General features: G+C 35.0%; 1 protein-coding gene and 1 non-coding gene across 5 annotated transcripts; both read right to left on the bottom strand.

Annotated features, from left to right (window-relative positions):
• Positions 1 to 354: 354 nt before the first annotated feature.
• Positions 355 to 7,632, bottom strand: LOC111876393 (protein SIEVE ELEMENT OCCLUSION B). Of its 4 annotated transcripts, none has more exons than XM_023872907.3 (8): positions 4,114 to 4,252; positions 3,973 to 4,026; positions 3,298 to 3,414; positions 2,756 to 3,204; positions 2,547 to 2,662; positions 2,108 to 2,250; positions 1,544 to 2,035; positions 355 to 1,225 (listed from the first exon to the last, which is right to left on the bottom strand). In XM_023872907.3, exons 3-8 carry the CDS (start codon positions 3,355 to 3,357, stop codon positions 584 to 586), a joined length of 1,902 nt encoding a protein of 633 aa, XP_023728675.1. In that variant the 5' UTR covers positions 3,358 to 3,414; positions 3,973 to 4,026; positions 4,114 to 4,252; the 3' UTR covers positions 355 to 583. The 4 variants fall into 4 exon arrangements, with proteins under 4 accessions (XP_023728675.1, XP_042755265.1, XP_023728674.1 ...); XM_042899331.2 differs by having other exon boundaries at positions 3,973 to 4,034; positions 4,114 to 4,203; XM_023872906.3 differs by lacking the exons at positions 3,973 to 4,026; positions 4,114 to 4,252 and adding an exon at positions 7,494 to 7,632.
• A 365-nt stretch (positions 7,633 to 7,997) lies between these two features.
• On the bottom strand, positions 7,998 to 8,069 carry TRNAT-UGU (transfer RNA threonine (anticodon UGU)). Its single transcript has one exon. It is a non-coding gene; the product is annotated as a tRNA-Thr (tRNA).
• Positions 8,070 to 14,717: the final 6,648 nt, after the last annotated feature.

The following is a 14,717-nucleotide window of genomic DNA, read 5'->3' as shown; positions in this document are numbered from 1 at the left end:
GCATATGGTATATATAAAAAGTAGTGCACAGATTCTTGAATATGGTTTTTTCAAAAACTACTTGATTGCATAGACAATATGGAGGATCTTACAATTATATCTGATTGGTCTCCATCTATAGCAACATCTGTTGTAATTAGGGTTTTTTTTTTTTTTTGCTATTTTCTACAAAATAATTAAGGGTTTAGGCTATTTTTGTAATTTTCTCTATATATAATTGGTATTTCCCATTATCAATTTTCCTCTATCGTTCTTGCATCATATATCATGGCCGCTTACATGATTATCAGCTAACCCGTTACAATTTAGGAAGAACTAGTTTGCATTTTGCAACATAATATTATACTAGTATAGTATCAAAATATCAAGATTCATAATATTTTATTACATAGTGGTTCTAACCAATAAAGCAGTTTAGATCCACAAGGATACATTCAGGTAAAAACGATCACACACATTACAATCTTATTGTAGTACAAGACAAAAACAACATTCACATACTGATGTTTTATTCACTTACTTAGTAATAGTTACTGGCATCAGACTAGAGTGTGCCAGATCAGTTGATACGCATAACAGTTCTTCAGTAGGGTTCAAGAAGGCCAGTTTGGTCATGGCAACAAAGGAAAGCAATGTATTTCTCCATCAAACGATGGCACTCAGGGCAACGCATGCCTTCTGGGATTCTACCTGTTGCAATAGGAAACTCAAATCGACAGCAGTTATTTGCTGCAACATGAAGCTTGTCATGGTAGTCTGTAAATGACAAATCAAAACCCCTTGCAGGGACATGTTCCTTCCATAGATCAAAGTCAGTAGAGGTCTGCAACATGGTGGATCCATGGCCATTAGTTAGAATCCGTGATCCTCTACAAAGTAAAGCCCATGATCCATCCTTATCATAGCTCAGTAGTTTCTTGATCTGTAGAATTATAGGGTCTTGATCATCAGCCTTCTTAAGTTGAATCTTGGAGAACAACATGCTCTCAATTCGTGTCCAGAAGAACCAAATCAGAATGGTATCTTCCAAGCAGTAACTAAGCTTCTCCTCATTGATGATCACAGTCTCCCTACGAAACGTTTCCTTTTTCTTGCTTTTTCCAAAATACACCATTTCTAATGGGATCTGTGCAGCAATCGCCATGGCCCTTGCAGTGTGTGTGAATTTGCGAATCCACTCCATATCTTCCCCTCCATACAAAAAGATGTATTTGTCATCTCTTATCTAAAACACAGAATACAACCACTCAATAGTTAATATATATAGTATGTTATTTATAAGAATACAACAACAATACCTAAGTCCCAGAAGAATAGGGTAAGGAGGACGTAAGATGTAGGCAGCCTCTACCCAAGGGTAGGAGACTGCTTCCATTCATGATTCTAGCATAAGTAAAAACAAGGAGCCCATATTGGCTGATGAAAAAAAGCATATACAAGTAATAAAGTTGAAAGTAAAGAGGAGCAAGGGTAAGCTGGTAAATACTGTCGGATGCACAAACAATAGATACTAGCAATAAAGCATGAAGCAGTACAAGCTCACCCAATTAAGAATGGTGGGGTCCATGGCACTGACTAGCAACTCAAGCCTCCAAGTTTCTTCCCTCCACAAGGCTTCCTCTCTAGCACTTGTGAAAGGGAATGCATTGCTTCCCCAAATCCACATCATATGAATCGCATTGGGGCTCAACTCCCTTCCCTGTGGGTCCAACACTACGAGTATAGGCTTGCTCCTAAAGTGCCACCTGTCACCAATTGACCTTTTGACTGCCCTATCAATGATGGAAGGGTGGTACACTGAGAACCATGGCATGTCGTTCTTCATCTCTTCAAATTGTTTGTTCATTGCTTCGGTGTACTCTATCGAGGGGTCCACAATAGGCATCCATACAACCTCATATAAAGCATCCATTCTTGTTTCATGCATTCGTGATTCATGGTAAATTTGGTCAAGAATGGACAGCTCATGGAAAGGCATGTCTAGCCCTGATATCAGCAACAAAACATTCTTTTTCCTAAGAACTTCTAGGCTGACCTGTAATTATGTAAATTAGAAGTTGCATTTAAATATAAGTCAATATATGTAAATATAAATCATTGTTCAAACCCTTTTCTTAGTCACGCCATCAAAAATTGGCAGATTGTCATCCCTTGGACTAATTAAGATCTTGAGGATTTTCATGTTGTCGATATGGATTGTGTCAAATAGCTGATTGAATGAGTTCCTGAAATCCATCTCCCTTCTCTCTCCTACATTATTCGTACAGGAATATAGTTGCCTTAGGGGATTTTTTTTTCCTCTTTATGTGTTGTATGTGTAAAGTGGTAAATGGATAAATATGTTTTAAAAAGAAATTTTAAAAAAAAAAAAAAAAAAAAAAAAAAAAGTTTGGTTAAAGGGTAACAGCTTAAACAATGAGGTCTAATGGATAAGCACACCCTCCACTAACATAACCCATTAAGCTAATCTGTTTATCTTAAGTAAAAAAGAAACAACACCTATATAACCATGTTGCTATTATTTGTATAAAGCATCAACAACATACCTACAACACGGTGGCAATCTTCGAGTTGTTTCTTGAGAAACTCTTGTAAATGATTAATCTTAAGGATTAAGGTGGAGAGTTCCCATGACTGCAACTCCAAGGATGATTTCCCGTACCTGAAGTCAACAAACCTCGTTAGTCAATACACATTCTCATTTCATATAAGATTTTAGACAGTGTATCAAAGTACTGTATTATTTAGTATTTACTCGTGTCCCTTGCTAGTGATGCTTGTAATCTGTGCAGCACAAGAAACAATCCCTCTAAAACTCCAGTAAACAGCAGTGGGTAGAGTATTCAAAGCTTTAGCCATTGCTGGCACATCAGGAGTAACATACATAGATGGAAGCTCTTTAAACTGCATGATGCATCGAGTTAATTCCAGGACAGAGCGAATGAGTTTATTTAGGATGTCAAATCGAGGTTTCAAAGATGCTGAATTCTCCATGATCATTGGAACTTGTCTTAGAATAGCCATGGAACTTCCAAGTTGGTTTGATGAATAGATTTGAGCTAGAAGGCAGAAATCCCCATGGTTGAGAGCAAAAGCTGAAAGGGTTAATACCAGTTTTGCATCCCAGTGGAAGTTTCCTACCATGTGAAATAGGGCGAGAGCGGTTGTGTGTCCATCCCCGACACTTAAGCACCTCAAGGACATCTGAAATATTTACAAAAATTAGTTTCTTATTATCATTATTATTATTATTTTTTTATCACATTTTGGTTTGTTAGGATGGGAATAGTAATATACCTCGGAAGCAAGTTTTTCGATTACATGTGACAATGAGTTAAGCATCACAACAGTGTTCATTTCGTGGGGTTTGCTGCCCAGTTTGCCCTCGACCTTTCCCACATCTGTATGCTCAGCCTACACCAAATTCAAAAACAACGGGCCGTGTTTTTTATAATGGAATGGAATGAATAACATAATTAAATGGATAATGTTTGGTTGGTTTGAAGGATTATAAATATAATGAAACATTCAAATATGTTTTTTGTTATGTATAGTTAGAAAACTAAGTAAAATTAAACTGATAAATATAGAAAAAGGGTTGCTTCATAAAACAAACTGTAACCAAATTAAAGATATATCGTTAAATAAATTACATTTAAATGTATTTCATATATATATATATATATATATATATATATATATATATATATATATATATATATATATATATATATATATATATATATATATATTAGTATAGAAAAATTTATCATCTAAATTTTTTGATAAATAAATAAATAACATGAAATTTAAGAGAAAAAAACATCTACTTATTCTTGGAGAATAAGTAAAATCTAATTGAAGTTTTGGAAATTTTGGAAAACATTAGTATTATTGAAAGATTATATAAATAAAAGAAATTTACAATTATAATATATCATTCCATTCCATCAATGAATGAAAAAGAAAAACCTAATATTGAATGAGTTTCCATGAGGAATGTTCAGTTCTATTCTTCTTCGATTACTGCACACCTAACCTAACGCATGTTAGTAATAAAAGTCTTATCAATAGATAAAAAGTGGACATATTGATAAACAAAAATGTTAATACCGATGAAGTGGAATCGACATTAATGGTGGCATATCGGAGTATGTCTTCCACGATGTCGAGAAGTGGTTTGACATCAACATCAGTGCCATCAGGGAGATGAGTATCAACCACTTGCTTCGTGATCACATTGTCATCCGAAGCACTAAAAATGGAGTTCTTTTTACTTCTGTTTTGTTGATGCATCAGTGGATTGTGTACAGATGTCGCCATCTGGTTGTGCAATCGGGTGGTATGCATTGTGTTTGCCATTGGATTCACCATTGGGTTCATCATAGGATTTGCCATTGAGTTCATCATGGGCTTGTTTCTGAGACCCATTAACTGCTGCAATGGTTTGCTTGAGACATCCAGTAGCTGTTGAGCCACCAGATGTGGCTGTTGCTGCTGCATTGGGTTCATTGATGAAGTAGCTAGTCCCTGTTAAGGGGTTGATGGGTGTGGGTGTTAAGAGCCGTTTGTCAGGGTTAGATGATGGTGATTTGTTGGTGTAAGTGGATAGCTATTGATCCATTTTGATGGAAGAAAGGTGAGGAGGCTATTGGTAGTTTGGTTTTGAGGGTAACCTTGGTTGGGTTTAAAATTTAAATACATGTTAGAAAATGGAATAAAGTGGTAGTCCAGGTATATAGCTGAATCAACTTCCTTGCTTACATTGGAGTCAAAAAAATAAAAACTTAGATGTTAAGCTCAAGATTTGTCTCTTTACACTTTTATCATTTGAAACCCAGGAATCTAAAAGCCGCAAAGTTTCAAACGGCGTGTTTCTTGCATGTGTACTATTTTGGAAAACATTGTCTTTCTTAAATGTCTAAATATCATATTTGTCCAATCTAAACTCTAAATATCATATTTTCCATTCTTAATGTTTTAAAATATGAGATTTGCCCAAATCTATTTTTTTTAACATATTTTATTATTTGATAATCCTTTTTAATATTTTAAAATCATTAATAATAATAATAATAATAATAATAATAATAATAATAAAAAAACAAATGAACCATAATACCATTGCCTTCTAAATCACAGTAATCCCCTGCTGGGATATTTCTAAGCACGATCATCTTTAACCCATAATATGATCATCTTTAACCCTTAACAGGATCATTTTTTTTTTCTGACTTGTCGCCAATTATTTGTTGCAATCGGATTATATGCGGAACCATCTTAACAATACTCTTTAAATTAAATGATTTTGAATAAGATCAAAGGCACCTGCCATTTTCAGTCAACTTATTAAAGCCAAAAAACTTGCTTGTCTTGAGAAAGACAACGGAGTTGCATCCCTACAAATCATCAGAAAAGGTGGGTGTGGAGAAGTATACAAGTGTGAATTGGCAGAAAGCAAAGTCAACACAATTGCATCTAAGATGAGTTTTTCAGTGGACATCTAAGATGAGTTTGGTGGAATGGATGAGAAATGTGATGACTTCGGAGGATCTAAAACAAGTGGTTGATCCGAAGCTTTTGAGGAATGGTTATGAGGAATAGATGCTTCGTGTTCTTAAGATTGCTTGCTTCTGTAAGAAAGGCCCACCAGTAAAGATGCCAGGTTGATGTTGGCTCAGATTAATCATTAAGTATCCAATGTGGAAATTAGCATAAACATGTGTTAGGTTTTATATTGAGTGTTTATATATATCGTTGTTTCATGTACCAAAGTCTAAGAGGATAAGGACGACGACTAGGGGCTGAGATGCCAGAGAGGCTAATGTTTTTGGAGAATGCTCAATTCTAAAACGACGTGTGTTGAAGATGATTTTTTAAAGAGAGGGCAATATGACCATTTAATTTATCTTTTCTAATTATAATAATTTTAATATATAAATGTTTAAAAATATTAAAAATAAAGATTATAAGTTAGAAAGGGTAAATATGATATTCAGAAAATAGATCGGACAAATACGTTTAATTATATATGAAATTCTCCCTTTAAAAATTTACATTTACGTTAGTTAATATATAATTCCATTAGGTTTCTAGGGTTTCAACTTTCAAACGGCACATACAGTTGCAAATGAGTATGCAATCGAAGTCTGTTGGAGCTTTACAAAATCCAATGACAGATGGATTTCAATATTCCATCTTAAAACACATTGCATTTTATTCAAATTCTTGCATTTTCTCTTGGTTAGAAATATTTTCTAATAAATAAATGTTTTTTTTTTTGCCATTTGTTACATTTCTCATTCAATTTGTCAAATGTCATTTTATGGTTATTTTAAATAATTTTTTTTACATATGTCATTTTATTAATTTTTCTATTTTATTAAATTTCACATTATATTTTAATGTAATAATTGCAATAAATGTATATAAAATTTATCAATGAACTTACCTTTTAATTTCAAAATTCCCAAAATTTAAACTCATTTGTTTCTTTTATTTATTTAAATTATTTCTTTAAATTTAAGAGGTAAAAAAAAATATTTCCATTATAATAATTTATTAATTTTCTTATTTTCTTATAAATTTAAAGTTCACAAATATTTTGACTTTTATATATTTTTTTTAATTAACTTATGTAATACATGGGTCTCACAACTAGTTCTCGTATAACGGTATAACCCCTACAATTCTACAAGTAAACACCAATTGCCTCTTGCATATCCATCTGCTTTCCTTCTTGTCACTAAGGAATCCCATGTTCCATTCTATTACCTCCCAACCAAACATATTCCAAATTCTTCAAATTTCAATAATTCAATTACTTTGACAGAATCCACTTCCTTCCAAAACAATCTGTAAACCAAACTCCCCCATGAAACTTTTAGGAACTATGTAGCTTATCAATGCCAGTCTACCAAACTATTATTCTTAGCACATATACTCAAACAACAAAAGCAATTTTGGTTAATCCAACCACAACTCATTGCCTAAAAGCTGAAATATATCATCTCTAGCATCCAGAAAATGGAATTAACTTATAGATTGCATTTAAATGGCGCCAGAGATGCAGAACAAAAACACATATAGAACAGCAAGATCCAGCAAGATCGTATCAGTAGGCATAGTTTGGCTATAAATGGAATTGAGTGCTCATCAAACATGATAGACGACAGTAAGTTCAATTTATATCAAATTACGCCTGAAACCTCCAAAATTCAAAACACGAAGATACCATTTTAACTGATATTGATGTTTGAACTCACAACCTAAGGCTAAGGGTTGTAGTTTGGATCAAAGACCACATGGTTGATACAAATCTGAATTATTATTTATTAAGCACTTCCAATTCGAGAAATGAAATAAAATTAGGTCATGAAAATTGGTATCTCCGGAACGTGAAATCAAAAGAGGGGATGCTACAGAAATGAAGGTAGATTTTTCTCTTGAATCAATAAGAAATCCAGCAAAAAACGATAACCTGGCATCCTCACCAGATTGAAGAAAATGAAAACTATGTTTTCCTCCGCAGACGCTTCCTCAGCTTCTTTAATTTGTGCTTGTTCATCTTCTTCTTTCTCTTCTTCTTCACACTATCAGCCCAAATCCCTCGTTCATCATCTCCCGAAACAATGTCTTCTTCAGGTACAACATGTTGAATAAACCCAAGTTGAGAAATTGGATTCAAAAAACTCTCAAACGCAAAAGTCGGGTAGAAAGCTGAAAGATGAGGAGGATTAAGGTTTGATTCATCAGTAGTTTTGGGTAGGCCATTGAAGAAGGGGATCGGAGCGACGGTTAGTCCGGGTTTGGGATCGAGTAAATGGGTCGACTGGGAGAGAATTCGTCTGTTTAGATTGGTAATCAGGCTTGTACTGGATTGCTTTTTTCTAAAAAGCTTTTGAAGAAAGGATGCCATTGACGAGGGTAGAAGATGAAAACATAAGAAGTTTACAATGAAAAATGCCGAAAAACTAAAAAACTTTGGAGAAAAAATATGCCCCCATGCAGGATCGAACTACAGACCTCCAGTTTACAAGACTGGCGCTCTACCACTGAGCTATAGGGGCTTTGGTTTTCGATTATCGACCAGACTACTTATAACAATGTATTTTCTACAACTGATTTATAAAGACATATCCATTCAAAGTACCGATTTCTGTTTATTAAATTAAACAAAATGAGTGTAGGTTGAGATCAACTACTAAGAAAAACGGAGTATCCAAGTCAATAAAATTGGTCATCCAAGCTGTGACGGTGATACCATCACAAAGACTTGTTAAAGAGTACGAGATATTTGAGCTCAAAATCAATTTTCAATAAACAAAAATAATCTCATGTTTATGTTTTTGATTTCTTTTGTCAGACATTTAATCGATATTTTTAAAAGAAAAGTTTTGTTTGCGCCGATAGACTTTATCATAAACATTGTTCATCAATACTTGAATATTGTGATAAAAAAAATAATAATAATAAAATAACTAAATTGTCTATTATTTTTTTTATGTTCTTTATATTATAATCATTAATTTAAAGTTTTATAAAACTAGATGGCCCAACACACAATCCCACCCTCACGGCGTTGCTCCTCCCCTTACCGCCATCAAACCACCGCCCCTCAGGAGACACATCATCTTTTCGGCGAACCCCCTTGCCTCACTTTCATCATTCTCCTTCCACGTTTGCCCAAATTTGCTATGAACTATGTATATATAATGTTATATGTTCTATAGTCTCATAAAATGTGTATTTTTTTTCTAATTCTTTTCCATCTAGAAGATAAGTCAATAATACATCGGATCTTATTTATAGTATACAAGAAAAACCACATATCAATTAACATTTTTTCTATGGTGGATTTGATGTTAGATGATTATAATATGCAAGGATCTCACACCTATAAATTTTACTTATTCACTGGAAATCGTTTGATTAGAAATTAATTATGAGTTTGCATCCATTAATGTCAGCATCGTTGTTATATCAACACCTAATATTTATCCAAACTAGGAATCAAAAACCGAAGTTAATCGAAGTATAGATATCATTTGCTAAATCAATTTCCATGACCACAAGAAAAAAAATGTTACTAAATTGATTAAGTAACCACATGTTGTTTGTCTAAACTTTTTCAATTCAATTCAACAAACTTTTTCAATTCAATTCAACAGGTTACCGGTGGCCAAGTTCATACAGAAGATGACAAAATCAATACAGTTATACATTAAACATGTATGATTAAAAATTCACAAAAACACTTAAAAAAAAGGAAAAATAATGTTGAAATCGATATTGGTGTGGTGTCATTGGTAGTCGACGAGAAGAAAATAAGGAGAAAATGGGGGTCAATGACAATGGGAGTTGTCTAGGATTCGAGTGGTTATTGAGTGATCATGAAGTAGCACGAAATTGAGAGATAATGGTGTTTCTCAATGAGATTGTGGTGGGCGACAAAGTCTACCACAACAAATAAAGGGGGTCAGGGTCAAAGATGAGAATATGAGATAGATCGAGAGGTTAGAGAATGTAAAGTAATTATGTATGTCTTTTTCTTTCCTAGAAACCCTTTTCACAAATAATGTAAAGTAAACACTCTTACAATGTCCTTGTTATCAATGTGGAAAAAAAATCTTGTTATTGATCATCGGATCTAAATAATCAACTGTCAACAAGATATTGGTTGTTCGGCAACGTGTGTTGCCAGAACATGGAATCAACTCTCCTTATTTCCTTATTTACATAAGGATGACGATCGAATTTGAATCTAGTAGTTAAACAAGATTCCTCCTTTCAAATGACTCGTCTTGATCGCCAAATAAAAATCATGAAAGCTTATGTGCAATATATTGAGCATCCGGTCGGACCTCATGTAACATAACCCCATGACATAGCAACCCCCCCCCCCCCCCCCCTCTGAACCTTACACCTCCCTATTATTTAAATGTCGTGAACTTAAATAACGTTACCCATTATCCTCTTAAACAGTCTATAACTCCCCTAACATTATATGTGAACGTTTTGGAACTTATCTGCCTACTAAATGATTTGATTTCATGTTATGTTTAAAATAAAATTTTAAAGCTCAATAGCACTCATAAAACTGTTTTTGCAGATAGATTTGACATTTTACAAATGTTATCTTTGAAAATTTTAGATCTATATGAGAAATGACATTTTATTATATAGATCTGCATTTTTAAAGATAACATTGCAAAAATATAAAATTTATCTAAAAATTACTTTTTAAATAGATCTATTATTTTTGTAGATGACATTTAAAAAAAATTATTATATTTATTTGAAAAAACAACATTTTCACATATATGAAAACGTAAACAAATGTTGCCGGCAAAACTTATTGTTGATTGTTGTAATTTTCTATTTTCTTTGAAGGAAAGTATCAAATATATTTTTCTTGACAACTGGATGACTATCTATAGGTCCAATGTGCAGATAGATGTACCCATTTCTTGGCCCGTCAACATCATTTAACATCGTTTTGTTTTTTTCTTCACTAATATTTGTTTTTCGGTCAATTTGAGATGTCATCTAAAATTGTGGTTATTTAACTTATTTTAAAGATTTCTCAAAATTTTAATTATTTCTTAAATTATTTAATGTTCTAAACTCTATTCCCTCAATGATCCATTTCAAATCAAGGTTTCGTAACTTTGTTTGCGTGAACTATTTGCCAGAGAAAAGCAACAAAATGAAAGATGTGGGGAAAAATAAGGGTATAACCTCTTTTCACCTTTTTTTTTTCTTGTCACATAAGCGTCATCTCATTTTCCCTCATCATTCATTTTATTGCTTTTCTCCGGCAAACGTTTATCATAAGACACCCTCCGATCATGTAATACAAGGTTCCTAACTTGCTCCTTTTAGCCCTTTGTCAAAATATATTTATTTTTAGGTCTAAAATTTATTATTATTAGTTGCTCTCTTTAAATTTTAAAATATTTTCATTCTAGATTTATAAAATAGTAAAATACAAACTATAATATATTAACGATAAATTGGGTCTTACATGTTCTAAACTCCATTCTCTTGCTAATCTGTTTCAAATCAAGGGTTCATAACTTTGTTTACGTAAACTGTTTGCTGGAAAAAAACTACAAAATAAATCGAGAATCGGTTAATTAGGTATCCTCTCCTTTGTATTCCTATTTGTCGAAATTAAGATTTCCAAATCCTGTTATCCCCTTGATCAGACTCATAAATTATACAAAATTTTCATAAATCAGTTGTATGTGCTCTTTATTTGTTTCCAGAATTAAAATACCCATCTTTGACGATGATTTCAACCTGCATTGTAGTCGTGTTAATTAAAGATATCCAATCGGTCCTTAAGATTTGTTACAATTATTATTTTTTTGTGGATTGTTACCGAAGGAAAGCCAATGGTATAGTTGATCCTGTTTGTAAATGCCTCTGGTTGTTGATGATCTATTGGGTGTAGTCAAATAGATAACGTAACATTTTACACAGGCATGAGATTGAACTTACACAGCTTAGTAGATTCATTAACAATTGGTATTTCTAGTTATTGTTGTGTTCCAGCCTCCAAAGTCTCCAAAGCTACAGTAGCCATCTTTGTTGACAAAATGAAACCTACGGTGACAAGTTTTTCTTCCTACCCTATGATGAACACAATTAATGAAGGTTACACAAATGGTGGCTGTCATGGGGATAAATAGAGGCTTCATCTTCAGTTGTAAGCATCCCAAACACAGAGAAACAGATAGTATAACACTTGGATTGAGAGTGTTAGTGAGAGGGTTGGTTTTTTGTAATAGTTGAGTGTGAGAGTTGCTCCTCCTATTGTAATTCTATTTTAGTGTTTAATAGAAGAGTTTTCCAACCCCAACAACTGGTATCAGAGCTTGGTTTGGTGTCCAGGAACTTTTTACGAATTTCTCTGTTTTTTCGTCAATTTTTTTTGTCTCAAAATCGATTTCTGGGTACACCATTAGAAAGGCCTCGTTTCAAGGATTTCGAAAATATATTTTTCGTGATTTTTTGACCACGGGAAGACCTCCAAAACGCCGGTCAAAGATTGGTCAAACTCGCCGGAAAAACCAGGTGGCCGGAGAAGAAGGGGTGACGTCATCATTGACCAGAAGTTCAGAAAAGTTGCGTTTTAGCCCCTGAAGTTCCAAAAAATTGTAGAAAGGTCCCACTATTTTTAAAAAACTGCAGCTCGGTCCCTGTTGTTCTGAAAATAACTATTTTGGTCCCTGGAATTCTGAAAAGTTTCAGAAAAGTCCCTGGTTGGCAGAAATATTTTAGATTGGCCCCTGTAAGTTCCGAAAATTACAGTTTAGCCCCTATAGTTCCGAAAAGTTACAAATTAGCACATAACTTTTCAAGAAAGTATATTTTGACCCCGAAAAACTCTACCTCACCATTTTTGACGCTTCCGAATCCAACCGAGAGCTCGGTTTTATCTAATTTTTCCTCGAAATATTTGTAAAATAAATTTTCAATTATTTTCGATGGAATCTACAAGTACGATTACGATGGTTCGACTTACGCCCACAAATTACAACATGTGGAAGCCAAGGATGGAAGATTTGCTTAATCTGAAAGATTTAGCAGAGCCTATAGAAAATCAAGGCGTCAAACCCAACACGAAGACAAATGAAGTTTGGACGAGAATAAACAGGAAAACAGTGGCACAAATTCGACAGTGGATCGACCACAGTGTTTTTCACCATGTCTCTCAAGAGACAGACGCGTACAAACTTTGGGAGAAGCTCGAGAATATGTATCAAGCAAAGACGGCACGCAACAAGACCTTGCTGATGAGGCGCCTTGTAAACCACAAGTTACGAAGTGGTATGTCCATAACCGAGCATACGAGTCAGTTCTAGGATCTCGTAAACCAGCTCGGTGCTGCTGATTGGGTTCTCAAAGACGAGGAACAAGCCATATTGCTCTTGAGTTCTCTACCAGATAATTGGGAGACGCTTGTTGTGACTCTCAGCAACTCTGCCCCCGGTGGCAAAGTGTCAATGGAGATGGTCACAGACGCCCTAATGAACGACGAAGCCAAAAGGAGAGAAGTTGGTACAGACCAGTCTTTTGCCCTCGTGTCAGAAAATAAAGAAAGAGGCGGGGGCAGAACTGGAGGCCGAAGTCGAGGTAGAGGCAGACATAGTCAAAGTAGAGGAAGATCTCAAGATCGTGGGAAATCACAAGATCGAGGGAAATCGCGAGAGCGAGGTAAATCTTCAAATACATGGTTCGAAGGCTATTGCAATCATTGTAATTATTATGGCCACAAAATAAGTGATTGTCGAAGGTTCTTACGAGAGCAGCCCGAGTCAAGTCTGAATCCAAGCAGGGAGAATGGTGAAACCATGGTCACCATAACACAAGACGTTGCCCTTGTTACATACGAGGAAGAAGCATGCCTACATGTTGGAACTCATGATGATGAGTGGGTGATTGATAGCGCCGCATCATATCATTCGACTCCAAAACGGGATTTTTTCACTACTTATAAACCCGGAGACCATGGTACCGTGAAGATGGGAAACACCAGTTTTTCAAGCATTGCTGGTATTGGTGATGTGCATTTAAAGACCAATGTTGGATGTACATTGGTGCTGAAAGATGTTCGACATGTCCCAGAGCTAAGAATGAATCTTATCTCAGTTGGAGCTCTTGATGTCCAAGGATATGATAATCAATTCAAAAATGGCACCTGGAAGTTGTTAAAAGGTGTAATGGTTGTTGCAAGGGGACAACTTAATGGTACTCTTTATAAAAGCCATGCAAAGCTACTTCAACCAAGTCTCAATGCTGTTAAAGAAGAGATATCACCAAACTTGTGGCATAGAAGACTAGGCTACATGAATGAGAAGGGATTGACGACTCTTGCAAAGAAGGAGTCCATTTCAATGGCAAAAGATGTTGCCTTGGATCCTTGTGAATACTGCCTATTTGGGAAACAACATAGAGTTTCCTTTAGCTCCACAAGAAAGAACCGCTCTGAGTTGCTGAGCCTTGTCCACTCCGACGTATGTGGACCCATTGAAGTAGAATCTCTTGGTGGAAGCCGCTATTTTGTGACATTCATTGACGATGCATCACGAAAGGTATGGGCATACTGTTTGAGGACGAAGGACCAAGTATTAGACCGCTTCAAAGCTTTTCATGCAATGGTGGAAAGACAAACAGGCAAGCAGTTGAAATGTCTCAGGTCAGATAATAGAGGTGAGTACTATTCCCGTGAGTTCTCTAAATACTGCATGGAACATGGTATCAGACATGAAAAGATTGTCCCACGAACCCCACAACACAATGGTGTAGCGGAACGGATGAATCGCACTATTGTTGAGAAAGTTCGATGCATGCTCAGCATGACTAAACTCCCAAAGCCATTTTGGGGTGAAGCTGTATTGACAGCTTGCTATCTAATAAATAGGTCACCTTCCGCTCCATTAAAATTTGAAGTTCCGGAGAAGATATGGACGGGTAAAGACATATCATATTCTCACTTGAGAGTATTTGGGTGCAAGGCGTTTGCACATGTATCAAGTGAATTGCAGAAGAAGTTGGACCTCAAATCCACTCCATGCATCTTTATTGGATATGGAGATGAAGAGTTCGGGTACAGGCTATGGGACCCAGAACTAAAGAAGGTTATTCGAAGTAGAGATGTGGTTTTCTATGAAAACCAATATTATGATTTCAAGGCACCGATTAACAAG

The sequence above is a fragment of the Lactuca sativa genome, chromosome 2 (assembly GCF_002870075.4).
Source record: "Lactuca sativa cultivar Salinas chromosome 2, Lsat_Salinas_v11, whole genome shotgun sequence".
Lineage (NCBI taxonomy): Eukaryota > Viridiplantae > Streptophyta > Magnoliopsida > Asterales > Asteraceae > Lactuca > Lactuca sativa.
This window is presented reverse-complemented; position numbering and strand designations above follow the sequence as displayed.

Excerpts from the sequence above, each read along its gene's own strand:
- LOC111876393 (XM_023872905.3), bottom strand. The coding sequence starts at position 4,512 with ATGAACCCAATGCAGCAGCAACAGCCACATCTGGTGGCTCAACAGCTA. Across the intron at positions 3,415-4,113 it reads ATGTCGATTCCACTTCATCG|GCTGAGCATACAGATGTGGG; the intron begins GTATTAACATTT and ends AATTTGGTGTAG. Across the intron at positions 2,036-2,107 it reads ATGGCGTGACTAAGAAAAGG|GTCAGCCTAGAAGTTCTTAG; the intron begins GTTTGAACAATG and ends ACATAATTACAG.